General features: G+C 44.4%; 1 protein-coding gene across 1 annotated transcript in view; it reads right to left on the bottom strand.

Moving 5' to 3' along the window:
• Positions 1-2,903: 2,903 nt before the first annotated feature.
• The window catches only part of ttc3 (tetratricopeptide repeat domain 3), a 32,389-nt gene continuing 20,634 nt past the window's right edge, over positions 2,904-14,658 (bottom strand). The window contains exons 32-46 of the mRNA XM_075486847.1: positions 14,499-14,654; positions 13,815-14,367; positions 13,646-13,714; positions 13,078-13,227; positions 12,824-12,963; positions 12,575-12,643; positions 12,394-12,490; positions 8,128-8,231; positions 7,411-7,495; positions 6,684-6,785; positions 5,867-6,075; positions 5,655-5,769; positions 4,567-4,698; positions 3,952-4,044; positions 2,904-3,658 (exon numbers count right to left, since the gene is read on the bottom strand). Coding sequence (XP_075342962.1) covers positions 3,548-3,658; positions 3,952-4,044; positions 4,567-4,698; positions 5,655-5,769; positions 5,867-6,075; positions 6,684-6,785; positions 7,411-7,495; positions 8,128-8,231; positions 12,394-12,490; positions 12,575-12,643; positions 12,824-12,963; positions 13,078-13,227; positions 13,646-13,714; positions 13,815-14,367; positions 14,499-14,654 — 2,185 coding nt within the window. The 3' untranslated portion in view covers positions 2,904-3,547. The remainder of the gene's footprint in view (positions 3,659-3,951; positions 4,045-4,566; positions 4,699-5,654; positions 5,770-5,866; positions 6,076-6,683; positions 6,786-7,410; positions 7,496-8,127; positions 8,232-12,393; positions 12,491-12,574; positions 12,644-12,823; positions 12,964-13,077; positions 13,228-13,645; positions 13,715-13,814; positions 14,368-14,498; positions 14,655-14,658) is intronic.

Below are 14,658 nucleotides of genomic sequence, written 5' to 3' on the forward strand. Positions count from 1 at the left end.
CTTGGACTTGTTGCGCCGATCATAATTCAAGGGAAGTTCCTACTGCCAGTGGTGAGGTCCTCGACTGGGATGGCTTTCTTCCAGACGAAAAGGAAGCCGAATGGAGAATGTGGAAAAACTACTTACAGTCTAACTGACTTCAGGATTCCAAGAGCTTACACTCCTACTACACTTACCACAGCCCGCAGGAAGGAACTCCACATCTTCTCAGACGCCTCGGTGAAAGCCTTCGCCGCTGTAACTTACCTGAAGGTGATTGAAAGTGATGGAGAGTGTCACACAGGCTTTGTCCTAGGGAAAGCAAAACTGTCTCCTGCAGCTGCCCACACTATCCCGAGGCTGGAGCTGGGTGCAGCTGTATTATGGCACGTTTCCACTAGCTCGCTTCGGCTCGGCACGCTATTTCCACTAGCACGCAGTACCTGCAACCGGGTAGACTTTTGGTATCACCTCACCCCTGGTTCCAAGCGAGCCGAAGCGTTACTAAAACGTGACGTCAGCCAACTGCCTTCCACTGATTGGCTGATGAGTGTCATCACTTTTCAATACTGTTTTGTCTGGCGGCCAGGAGTCTTCTCTGGCTCTCTTCTCTTGCCTTCTGTGCGACCAAAAGCCACAGGGTGAGCAGCAACGCGAGCCCCTCGATGTCCTCCATGCTATCCTCCTCATATGTTGTTGTTCTGGTCTTCAGGATTTGTACGTTGCTCGGCGCCGTGTAAATGACGTCACGGAGGTTTCGCGCAGCCATGTTACGACGACCACGTCGAGAAGGCACAAAGTGATACTCGGTTGTAATGGAAACACAACCAAACCGAGCTGTACTGAGCTGTGCCGAGCCGTATCAAGCCGTGCCGAGCTAGTGGAAATGCGCCATTAAAGGGGAAAAAACTGCTTAACGTTCGCATCGGTCAAGAAGTGCAGCCGACAGAGCTTCTCTAAGTCTGATGTTGGACACAGACACAACAGATAGCAACGAGGCAGGAGAGGGGAGATCCAAGGGAAGTGTGAGATCACTTCAAAGAAGTGACCAAAGTCTGTCCGATAGGATTCAGTTTTAACATGATGATAAAGATCTGAGTCAGGATTAATAGCCTGAGCTGCTCACACACAAATGTCTCTGCTTCAAATGAAAGCCTCCCACTGTTTTTACTGGGATCCAGAAGAATCAGCTTTTTAAATATTTTCATTGTCAGCTGATCAGCACCACTTGCACGATGGTCTATAATGTTAAAATGCTAATTAGGTGTCACTAGAATCTGTGTCGATGTCCTGTTTGAGTACCATTAAATTATCACAAAGCGCTACTCAAACCTAGATGTTAGTCAAGTTGTCTTTTTTCACACATATCCTTGCTTGTACAAATGCTTCAAAGTTGCCATTTTGTTTATTCAGTAAATAGTAGCCAAAATTCTAAATTTTATTCATATCTAAAAGCAAATGTTTTTCTGGTTGCGCAGCCATGTTACAACGACCCCGCCCACGTCGAGGAGGCACGAAGTGATACTCGGTTGTAATGGAACCGAGCCGTGCCGAGCTAGTGGAAATGCGCCATTAGTGGTGGAAATGGCGGAGTTAGTGGAAAGTGAGTTGGACATCAGTGTAGATACATTGCAGTGCTACACAGACAGCAAAGTTGTCTTGGGATAAATATATAAAGAGACCAGGCGGTTTTATGTGGACGGCCTTCTAAGAACAAGAGAAAAGATGCCTCTTGTCATCCGAGGCCGCAGCCATATCGCAATGCTACTCATGAGGCATTACCATGAAAAGGTGAAACACCAAGGTCGTGTCTTTACAGAAGGATCTGTCCGCACAGCAGGGTTCTGGATCATTGGGGCCAGGAAATGTATCAATGGTATCCTTCACCAGTGTGTTATATGAAACAAGCTTCATGGGAGAACTGCTGAGCAGATGGCAGATCTGCTGCCCATTCGCCTAAGCACAGAGCCACCTTTCACCTAGGTGGGACATGACGTGTTTGGCCCTTGGGTTATTACCACAAGACAAACCTGCGGAGGTCTAGCTAACAGCAAAAGGTGGGCTGCACTTTTTAAATGCATGAGCACACGCACATAGAGTTGACTGAGGCAATGGACACATCAAGTTTCATTACCGCCTTGCGTTGGTTCTTTGCTCTGCGAGGACCAACTAGGCAAATCCGCTCCAAAGCCGCTTGTGCCCATCTCCTCAGACCCAGATTTACCTTTTCTTTTGACTCCTGCTTCACTCCTGACACAAAAGGTGTGTACTTACCCTCCTCCTCCAGGAACCCATTGACAGCCAAGACCTCCTCCGCCAGCAGTGGAGGCAGGTCCAGCATCTGGCCAACACTTTTTGGAACAGATGGAGATGCGAGTACTTACCAACACTTCAAAACCGTAGCAAGGGGCAGGATGTGCGGCCTAATCTGAAGAAAGGTGACGTGGTCCTGCTTAAAGATAGCCAGGTGAAGCGGTGAAGTGAAGTGGCCGATAGCTTTGGTCAAAAAAATGTTCTCTGACCAAGATAGAAAGGTCAGGAAGATTGAACTCAAGGTCACAAGATCTGGGTCAGCAGACACTTTCCTGAGACGATTCTTCTCAAGAGTGCAGAAAACACGGAGTGAATTTAGTTCTCTCTGTTATTCAGACATGTTCAAGTTATTCAGATAGTGGTGTTTGAACAATATCGGGGGGGGGGTGTCATGTTCTATGAGATTTGCCTGTATTTGAATTACCTTTCTTCCCCCTACTGGCGTTTAACAGTAATTAATTATTTTCTTGTTTACCTCCAGCCTTTGTTCTGAAAGGTAGATTAGGTCACATGACACTGCCAGATCATAGTGCAGAGTCAAAGAGCAGCAACAATGCAGACTCAGTTTTAGTCCATATTTTCTTTGAATGGACATATTAAGTGAGATCATGAACAGTTACAACAGAAGCCATTTTACTTTAATTGTATTTTTTCAAAGTCCACTTGTCGGATTATTTAAACAGTGTACAGCACATTAGAAACACGGAAGCACATCAGCAGTTGTGTGCCACATATGAAGCCACTGAAGACACGTAGTTGACAGTTTAAAATAAACAAAACACATTAAAAGTACAAGTATTAAAAAACAACCATAAAGCTATGCTGAAGTTCAATAACTAGCACTTTATATCTTTAACTTAATCTTAAAAAAAAAAAAAAAAAAAAGGTCTAAAAGCCTCATTTTGTGGACGAGTCTCGTGTCTGATCCCTTTACCAGATACAGAAACAGCAAGTAAATGTTCCACCCTAAATCTCAAACTATTCCTGTACCTGGTTACAACTTTTGCACAAAAATGGAACTTACTTTGACTGTCAGAGAGATACAAACATACAGGAGCTCCAACACAAGAGTTTTGTTTCTTCAGGGCATAAACCGGTGCCTCCCTGGACATATACCTCAACAACAACAACAACAACAAAAAAAAAAAAAAAAAAAAAAAAAAAAAAGCTAAAGCCAAATTTACTTTAGATTTTCACAAGATCAGCAAAAAGAAAAAAAGATAAAAGCAGATATGTTGGCAGTGAGGGTAAGACATCACAGGGCTTGGCGTCTCTTGCCAGACAGCGCAGGGAACTCGTCGGGCAGCAGCGCGTGATTTCTGCAGGTGGGACAGGTGCTCTGCTCCTTCAGCCAGGACCGGATACACTGAACACAAACAGAACTCCACATTGAGAAGAAAAACAAACAAAAAAAAAAAAACAAAAAAAAAACAATCACAGACCAGAGCACACGCCAATGTATTTTCATGTTTTAAATGACTGAAACTGGGAGATCCATTTTGCTTTATCAGAAAAACACTGAGCTGCTGCTGGGTTTGTCAGCCGGTGGCAAAAACACTAAAGCTGAGCATCAACTAGAGTTTAGAGGATGGCGAGCTGCAAACAGCTCTGAAGTATTTCTATAAGTGCTTTTTCTGAGTACTGCTATGGTAGACTGACCTGTTCGTGGAAGCTGTGTCTGCACTCCAGCACGCAGGTGTCCTCTGGACTCATGTCCTCGTGACAGATGATGCACGGGTCCTCCATATTCAGCTGCAATCAACACTCACAGTCAGGTCCAACCATAACACACTGCTGCCAGTGCACACACTGCACACGATCAGCTGGTAAATAGGCCACACTTCACATTCAATGTCCTGCTGCTGTAAATACTTGGCGCAACAAATATGTGTTAGTCCGCTGCTAAAAATAGTGCCATTTCAATCTGTTCAATCTGGCTCCAATGTGGCCCTTGTTGGAAGTTTGTATTTTTGAGATGAGCAGTACTTTCAGGGTGAGGCTTTCTGATTGGTCGAGTCCTGGAATCTTATTTCTGTTGTAGTCTTGTAGTTTTATAACCATCAGAGTTTGTGAAAAATGTTAACTTGAAGACTGAACAGTGGATCAGCAGAACGGAGGAAGCAGCAACTTTCTGAAAGTTTCCCAGAGTTGACGTTTTAAGGCACAAAGTGCTGCAGCTGAAGCACTTCCTCCTTTTATAACTGAAATAACTAACTAACTCTATAACTGAAAGCCATTTCCTCGAATTAAAGCATTGACTGATGTTGGACTTACTGCGTTTGAAGTTTTGGCTCTCTGGGGTAAGAGTGGCTGCCAGACTTGGGATGAGTTTCCCAAAGGAGGGGTAACACACTGAGCTGGACTCCCACGGCCCACAATGTTGGCTCTGGCACCATTCAGCCTTTCCTGAGAGAACAGAAAAACAGCAAGTGCTGATCACTTATGGTCTTCACAGGTCACTGTAACAGCATTATGAAAAAGGTTATGTTGGAATATATACTTGAGAGACTGGACAATTATGTGATGAGAAAAACATTTTCACTTTTGAAAGGAGACACTGTTTCTTTAAGATGGTATGTGTTATAATAATAAAAAAAAAAAAAAAAAGACATTTAAAAACAACTTATTGCTATCTTAAAGGAATAGTTTGCCTCTTTTGACATGAAGCTGTATGACATCCCATATTAGCAATATCATTTATGAACATTGACTTAGCCCCCGCTGCGTCCTGTATGCCGAGTTCCAGCTGAGTTTTGGCGTTGACGAAGGTAGTCCGGCTAGTTGGCTGGGGTTTAAAAAAATAAAGCGTCTTGCTTCTCAAAAGAATATGTGTTCAAAAGAGTAATACATTTGTATCACAAAATCGTTCATCCAGAAAAAGTCAGACCTCACAATCGCTTGGCGCTATTTCTCTCCTTCGTATCACTGCGGGCTGTGTAAACTGTGCAGACCGAAGAGCAGACCGAGCACTCCCCTGCTTCCGAGCACGTAAACACCGTATGAAGGGAGGCAAAAATAGCGCCAAGCGATGTGAGGTCTGACTTTTTCTGAATGAACGATTTTGTGATGCAAATGTATTACTCTTTTGAACACATATTGTTTTGAGAAGCAAGACGCTTTATTTTTGCGACCCCAGCCAACTAGCCGGACTACTTTCGTCAACACCAAAACTCGGCTGGAACTCGGCTCACAGGACGCAGCAGGGGGTAAGAAAATGTTCATAAATGATATTGCTAATATGGGATGTCATACAGCTTCATGTCAAGAGGCAAACTATCCCTTTAATTCACACACCAAAGGGAAAAAATTAGCACTTTACCAAGTCTTTTTTAAGTATTCGACTTGCAATCCCCTCAACCTACCTGATGGTCCAGGATTATCTGGGTGACTCCACCAACCACTTCCTCCAACTTCATGCTGTTAAGGCTTCCACCTCTGGATAAACGGAAATCCTTAACGTATCTCATCAAGTCTGACCTGAACACACAACCAGTGAAATGATGTGAGATTTCATCAGATTCTCATCCTGCTGAGTACTTCTGTTTAAAGAGCAGAATCTGTGCTACAGTGTTACCTTGTGGAGTCGGGAAACATGGAGGTCAGAGTCTCCATGGCTTTTTCAAACACAGTGCTGTGTGCAGGCTCCTGTTTTCTGGTGGCAGGTTTGTGCTGCGTCTGAGGCAAAGCGGCTGCAGGTGGAGCCGAGTGATGGAGGAGCGGAGGAGAGCTGTTGGACGCCTGAGCTGAAGTCTGAGGAACGAACTCTTTGGCTGCCACAGAGAGCTGCAACATTCACGCGCACACACATTTATTGGTTAAATTAGTGAATGACCAGGTGTGACGACGCTTAGGCCCGATTCCTGCTGAATTCAGTATCTGCAGGTATCTGGTAACTACATGTTGGATAAAATGTGTAACTATGAAAGTACAGCTGTGCTGTAATAAATATGTCCTTAATCAAAACAGTGAGGGTTTAAAAAACTTTCTGAAAACAAGCTTCACTTAGTCACCAGTCAGCTTTTGGCTATCATCTAAACATCAACGGCTCATATGATCCCCTGCCAAAGGTGGTTGTCAGCAGTTATATTTGAGACATTTTTCTTTGGAGATAAAACTGAAGATTGGTCATTTCTGTAAACAGCTAGTGCCTCCTCTGTGGTGGCAGTTTTTTGCTTTGCCTCCATGTTATATTGTCAGCTGTGTGTTCTCTGGTAAAAACTAATCTCACTGAAAGAAAACTTCTTCCAGCTGGTAAAACACTGGTACATTTCCACTGTCGGCTGTCTAAGACATCTTATTATTCATCATACGGTACATAGACTGTGAGGACATGAACAGACAAATGGCAGCACATCCTTATGACACCTTAGGAGCTGTTGCACCGGTCTTACCTTCACAGCTGCAGCCTCCGGCTGGTTGCTTTTTCTGACTGGAAACACCTCAAAGAATCTCCTGCCATTCTTCACCTCATCAATCTGCTCCTTGTACTGTTGCTGTGGACAAAGATCAGTCACACTTTGAATATATATAAAAAAAACAAAAAACAGACTGTGGGGTTCGAGCATAAAAGCCTGTTTCTTTAAAAATAATCCGAATGAACTGCTGTTTACTAAAACATACGGTCAAATCCTGTCAGATGCTGTTGTGTGGAAAAATGCAAGCATCAATGTCCATACTGTTAAAGGATTTGTGTGTTACACTGTCAAGAATTATTTTACTCTACGAACATCAGATTTTAATTTAGATTTTAGAGTTTTCAGGTGTCAAGGAAATAAATATCATTTGATTATGTGGGAAAAAAAATCTGATAAATAAGAGACTTAAATACACAATTAAGTGCAAACTAGATGAGGCACATATCAGTTTGTAAGATTGTTCTTAAAGTTTTTTAAAAGCTCATCATGATTTAATCACAGGATGAAACCAATCGTTTTCCTCCAGGTTTCTCACTAAATCACTCACTTTGTGGAGGAACTAAATATATTAATATGAACACACCCTTCTCAGTGTGCTTTATGTGACCCATGTCTGTGCCCATTTTCACATCTGCACCAGTATCCCTACAAACACCCAGCGACACTGTAGATGAGCTCATGAGTGTAATGTTTGTTCATTTACCTCGGCAGCAGAAATGTTCTTCTCAACTTCGTCAACTTTGGCTCTGCAGCCGTTTCTGCTCATTTCCAGCTCCTTTTTTGAGAATCTGCAAAGATTAAGGACATTATAGCAGTTATCTCACACACTCACACACACACACACACACACACACACACACGTCCTGAAATGTTCTGGAGGTGCAGGTTACAGGTGAGAATGCAAATGTCTGAAACATTCACTATGGACTTTTTGCTGAGCTTTTCCATCGAGCCCTCTTTTAAAACCGGATCATCAGCAGTTGAGACAATGTACTAACGTGTCAGCAAATATTTCTGAGAAATGTGTGTTTATTTATTGAGCCACGTTGCTTTCCGCCTACTCAGATTCATGCGGAACTCATTTCATCTGCTGTTCTCAACGTGTTTTCGGTGACTTCTGCAGGGTATTTTCTGCATCACGTGCTGGCTTTGAGCTCTCTGGACAGCTTTTTGTGAGATTCTCCTGAAAACCTGTTTTTCATGTGTGAAATCTCTTAAGTAAAAAGCCAAATTACCCACAGCATTTGACTGGTTGTGAGAAGGAGTTGGTAACTAACTAAAAACGCCTCTCTGGTTTATAAAATACTGTTAGTGAAGGTGTTCTTCACTTGAGTGATGCATCCTTCTTTGTAAGAGTCTCTCCTGGTGTAGTCTGTTAGGAGCTATGTTTAGCTTGATGTAAGAGCTCGGCTCCTCTTACCTGTGTGCTGCTTCGTCCAGTTTGGTTAACAAAGCCTTGGCTTCTGCCAGCTCTCTGTAGAGTTCGTACAAACCCTGATCTCGGCTACTATCCACAACTGACAGCTGGAAGAACAAAATAAGAAGTGAAAAGACATTTTCATAATGTTTTAACCCTAAGATTGTTTTTTGAAAATACTGGATTTTGACATTAATATTTCAAAAGCTGGTGGCTGAAAGGGGGTTAAAGATAGATGCCTACTGTACATTAGAAAAATGTTGCCCATGATCCATAGTTTATGTGGGGCATGAAATTATTGATCTAATTTGCATATTATGACGTCATCAGGTGGCAGCCATTTTGAATCTCATTATGTTCAGGAAATATTGGAATTGAGTGATTATGAACTTGTTTTTTTAAAACTTTTTTTCTTTTTGTCTTTTTATCATCATCTATAATGATCAGGGAACAGGAAAGCAACAATAAAACAGAATAATGTAGTAAAATATTACTATATCATCATTACCATATAGTAGGAAAACACATTCGAAAAGTTGCCTATATTTTTTCAGGAAATGGTGGATATTGACTTGATGTTTGAACTTATTTTTTCATTTTTCTGTCTTTTACCATCATTCATAAGGAGGAAACCAACAATAAAACAGGCGAAAGTGGTAAAATACTGTCATCATTACCATAGGGTCGGAAAACATGCAAGAAGTGGAAGACATTGAACTGATTTTTTTTTTTTTTTTTTAACCTGTTCAACCTTATTCATAATGATCAGGAATGAGGAATACAATAATAAAACAAGTGGTAAAATGTCATCATATAGCAGAAACACACTAAAACAGGTGACAACACATGAGAGGACAGATACTGGCGCGCATAACAATTTGTCTCCGTTGTAAGGAGGTTCCAAAAGTCGTCAGTGAGAAAGAGGGAGAGAAAACCTAAGGGGGAAGCATTTGCCAAGTCATCCTCACCCAAAAAACCAACAGGCTCACTAAATGACTTTATCAAGTCCTCATATTCTTCCTCTCTCGGCAAATGCACCCAGCCACTATCATCGGTGACATCTCTGCCAACATGTCGTCTCCCCCTCCCACGCACACGAGGAGTGCAGCGGCTACTCGCCGCGGTGCCACCCACTGGACGGCTAATGCTATGGCCTCTCACGCCCCTGCTGCCACGACCAACACCTCTCCTACGGACACTACGGCCACGCTCGCCACTGCCACCCACCCCGTAAAAGCCAGATAAAGGGACAGAAGGAGTGTGTGTTTGTGCTTGAACATTTTGTGATCCGATGTCAGGATCATTGCGCTGGCGGACAGGTGCGCCGCGGCTAGCCGCACCACCGGGGGCTGGGTGGAGAGCGCGCATGCTAGCGACAGCAGACCCACTTCTCCCACCCCTGATTCCTCGACCAACACCTCTTCGGACACTGCGACCGCGTTCCCCACTACCACCCACTCCATTGAGGTTGGATAACGGCACAGAATGAGTTGGAGTGTGTTCTTGGAGAACAGCCTCGCTTCGCATGCCGGCACCATTGCCTGGGGAAGTTTCACCGTGGGAAACATGAGTGCTCGTCCGATCCTCATCCTCAAGAGGTAAAAACTCTCCTTCGGAGTCGGAATCGGCAAATAGCATGCTCAATACTTCCACACGGTTCAACTTCTTACAAGCCTTGGTGTAAAAACTCAGTAATAGTTCGCTGACAATAAAAATTCGACTCGCACGTCTGCTCTGAATCACTGCGTCTGTGTCTGAGCCAGCGCGGCTTTTTTGCACTGTCTTATAAAGACAATGTGAACTACAAAATGACTACAAAATGACGTGAGCTTGGTCTTGTTTGAAAGGGTAACATGTTTGCCAACTAGTGGTAGGAAGACTGAACACCTTAAAGCCCGTTTATTTGATCTACAGACTGTTTTGTTTATGCTGACGTCATGTCGCAATTCTGCGACTTTGGCGGTTAGAGGGTTAAGCTCGTTTCAGAGCAGCCCCATCGTCCTGCCCATCATTCCTACCAGCATAAATCTGAACTTTCAGAGCCTCAGTTCGTACTGTTTCGTTATTAGCCGCATTCGGACAGAGCCGTTCTAAGAACGGTCCTCCTTGAATTATGTTCTGATAACTGTCCTTCCCCAGGGGAACTGTTTCAGTCTACATTCGCACATGAGTCGGGACCAGGTCGGGACTGATGCGACGCAACCGTCTGCGACAGTGACGTGTTACTTTAGCGCCACATTCAACAACAATACAAAACAAAACCCGGTAAAAGTAAGGAGAGAAGAAAAAAAAACACTACCAAGAAGCTAATATGGAGAGCAGGTAGGCCACCGTGTCCATGGTCTGCATGATGGTGATATTAATCATGGACGATCACATGGGGCGTCTAACATGGAGGCTGGAAGAGCTCACAGAGAGATTCAGGAGACAAAGGATCGAGCGCAGGCCATACTTCTTCGTTCCATGAAGGAAGGAGAGCAGAGCACCGCAGACAAAGGGGACCACGTGTAAGTTTAACTTATTAAACACGCGCCGGTTGTGTCTGTGTCGTATGAGGAAACATTTCAGCCGTGATAGCATGACATGGGGCGGAGCTACCGACCACCAAACACCTCCGTCAGATGTGTTCCTAAAGAACCCAGAACAGACCCAGCCTCAGAAGGAGCTAATGCCCCTTTTCCACTGAACATTTTCGTAACGGTACGACTCTACCCTGATTGGGAGCTTTTCCATCACGGGTTGAAGGTGGGACCCGTTACGATTTTTAGTACCTGCTTCAGAAGTGGGTCTAGTCGGGCCGAGCTGACACTAAAACGTCACGTGATCAGTGCTGTCCACTGATTGGTCAGGTGAAATTACGTCATACACGCGACAAAGCTCGGGGAGCTTTAAATAATCACCCGCCATGTATGAAAACACACCTGCGAGAGCAACAGAGAATAAACAGAATTGCGAAGATGGAAGACCAGAGAAGGAAAGCCAACCCATGGACAGTGAGCGAGGTGCAGACCTTTCTGTATGGTGGCCAAGGACCGCATACAGAAGGAACTGGACGGAGCAACACGAAATGAGAAGGTGTTCCAGGAGATAGCCAAGCTGATGGCTAACCATGGCTATCACCGGAATTCTCAGCAGTGCCAAGACAAGCTGAAGAGCGATTACCGGCAGGTAAAGGACCACAACAGCCGGAGTGGGTCAAACCGAAAGACATGGAAGTGGTTCGACCAAATGGACGGCATTTACGGTCACCGCCCGGCGAACCGGGGCAAGGAGAGTGGCGTGGATACGCCGACGTCTTTGTTGGAGGCGATGGAAAATGGTAAGTGTTGTTCTTATCCCATTGGTGCAACGCTTATATCTTAACAAATGCATGTTTTATATCGTAACAAATACATGTTCAGTCTTTAACTTGTGTAAAAAGTTACACAGGTGTCTCATGCAAGTTGTTCTGAGTGAGCTAGCAAACAACGCTGTTTTGGAAGGCTAGCACAGTGTCTCACCGATGCGGTTACGTGTATGCGTTTCATATGTTCACACTTTTTTTTTTTTCCCTCAAGACTCGGTTTGTGCAACCGATGAGTGTTCGGTTGCTGAGGTCAGCGAAGATCCTCCAATCCCGCAGGCTTCAGAACCGACACTGGCATCGCAATCTGCAGCTGAGGCAACAGCTGCTATCTGCATTCCACCGGCACCAACACTGGCTTCGACGCCTGTATCTGAGACAACTCCTGCTGTTTACTTTTGTACTGTCTTTTTTAATAAAGAGCTTGGTTTAACTAAACAATATGGATTGTCAACTGCATTACACATTACACTCCATCGTTGTGTTTACTTTTGACTAACCGCGGCGTGACACTTTGTAGTCGCCTGAAACCGACGTCACGTTAGTGGTGAACGGGCCGACTCCGCCCACTTCCAGGTCACGGTTTGTGTGGAAAAGGAAATGGTACTGGTGCCGTGTCGCGCTATATCGAACCGAGTAGAGTAGGGCTAGCTCGGTGGTGGAAAAGGGGCATAAAATGGTTATAGGAACTGAGGGCCATGGTCCAGAGTTCCTGTATGTGCGAATGCGGGAAAAAACGGCCCTGTTCCTGAAAAGGTTATAGGAACTGCCAAAGGTTCCTACAGTGCGAATGAGGCTATTGTTACCAACCCTCAGCAGGAACTGAACTGGGGAACCCGGAGAACGACTGCAAATGTTCGGCTTTTTCCAACTCTGGATGAATAAATCCTGTCCAAAACTGTGGGTGTTTAAAAAGTAGACGCTACCTGAGCTCTGTAAGACCTCCTGGTGGCCGAGGTTAGCAAGTCTTTGCAGCGCTTGACTTCGTCCTCCAGGCTCATTTTCTCTGCTGCCGACTGATTGCTGGAGAAACAACAGGAACAAAGTGAGAGAGATGTCTGGGGCTTTCAGTGAAACCTGCCTTTTATCCTCCTGCTCAGAGCTCACCTCAGCTCCAAGAAATTCCTCAATTTGGCATCAAAGCTGCTTTTCTTCTCTCGGATGCTCCGAGTAAGACTGCACATAAGGAAAAATATTAAAGAGATCAGCCCTCACTTTATGTAGTGTTGACTCACTCTATTCAAAGCACCATTGTGGCACAGCCTTAAAAGTACTGGGGTGGACACTGCAGGGTGTATGCTGACATGCACGAGCCATGCAAAAGCCGATGGATGATCGTCATCAGCTCAGTCTCACCTCGACTGTTCCTCAACCAGCTGCTCGATCTCCGTCTTCAGGGACTTCATCACCTCCTGGTTGGCCCTCTTCTCCTTCTGGTCCTTTTTCACCTCCTCTTCCAGCTTGTGCTGGAACATCACCAGCTCTTTATTTGTCACCTGCAAGAGAAATAAACGCGTAACGGACACTTCAGTCACTCAAATCACACATAGATACATCAAATAATGCATGTATGAATTCAGTGTATTCAGTTCCAACTGTTTTAGACCTACTTGTATATTCACAGTGATCTTCTTTACATTTTCCTCGAGTAAAAGGAGTTCTTCTCGGTTGCGTACACTGACTTTGTCACAGCCGTTCGCCATTTTCTTGATCTGCTTCTCCATCTTCTTGTTGGCCTTCTCCTTTTTGTTAATGTCACCCTGAAGAAAAGAACAACAAAACCAAGCGACAGTGTCTTAAAAAGGCCTCGGTTTTACATCTCTTTTTATTTTGGGGGTCTTAAATGGTTGAATGAAAACAAAGCGCCTTCTTTGTTTCAGCTCAACAGTTTCAGATATATTAGCCCAATCTGATGTTTCTGCATACTGTGCACATTTTGGCCGGTCTTTTATGCCTCGTTACCGTGTCATGTTTGAATGCAAAATGTAGCAATAATATCAGTTCGACATGAGCGTAAAATAACATTCGGAGGTTACCTAATTTTATTCATCTAAAATCACCACACTGAAGGCCGCAAGACTTGCATATAAAAGGTAAGCTTCTATTCATCTTACAGTTAAAAACCCTCCACCTCAACAGAACAACCTTTCCGTTGTGGCAGATGGCAGGTGAACTCACCTGGCAGATCTCAAATCGCTCCAGAAGCTCTGTGTTCACCGCCACACTACTCATGGTCTCCTTACATGTCTAAGAAAAGAAAAAGAGACAAATGGACAAACTTCAAGCATTTTCGTAGTTTATTTTCCAGTGAGTTGAATTCAAAGTGTGGTGAAATGTTAGTGCTAACCTGCACTGCTGCATGTCTTTTCAAAATGTCCTCATCAGTTGGCAAAGAAGCAACTCTGCCTGAAGTTGAATCAGTTTCCAGAACTGTATCAATAGCATCAAAAGAATCGAGATCAAGCTCCTCATAACTATTACGTGAAAAGTGAGCTGCTCCATCAAAGCTGCCATCAATCCAATGGAAGGCGTCATTGCCTGATGACTGGAAGCCAGACATATAAGGACTTGGAAGAATGGGATTGGTTTCAGTGTCTGGAAAGGAATAACTGCCTGTATACAAATCAGGAGATAAAGAATAAAGTTCAGGAACAGCTATTTCATCCAGGTCATCCAGGCTTGGTCCGTGTCCGGCCTGCTGCAGGGAAACGGCGTGCTTAGCCAAGCCGATACAGCTCCCCATCCTAATGAAACGAAGAGACTCCAGGAGGAAGGGCTCGAAGCCACCTGCATCTTGAAACTTCCGCTGAGCCTCAGCAGGGAAATGTTCCAGTTCACCCACCAGCAGAGGGTCGCGAGCACCCAGGGGACCATGCTCTTCCAAGATCTGAGCAAAGTAGCTGCAGCAGAAGAGAGACAACCAGAAAGTTCATATAAACAGGGCCCACAGATGAACTGAGAACCAAAAAGCATTCATACATGAGAAAATGCATAAGCATTGTGCCACAAAATCACTCATATACACACTTACTCATACAAACACTCTCTTGTTGGGTCTGGGTTGTTGTCCAAAATCTTTTTAAAGGGAGATCTGTGTCTGGTGCCGTTGTACTGGTCCTCAAAATCAGCCACTTGCTCTCTGAGGTGACTGGGAACACTGAACGGGTCGACAGGGTGAAGGAACGATCTGT

This window comes from Odontesthes bonariensis, chromosome 16 (genome assembly GCF_027942865.1).
Source record: "Odontesthes bonariensis isolate fOdoBon6 chromosome 16, fOdoBon6.hap1, whole genome shotgun sequence".
Taxonomy (NCBI): Eukaryota; Metazoa; Chordata; class Actinopteri; order Atheriniformes; family Atherinopsidae; genus Odontesthes; species Odontesthes bonariensis.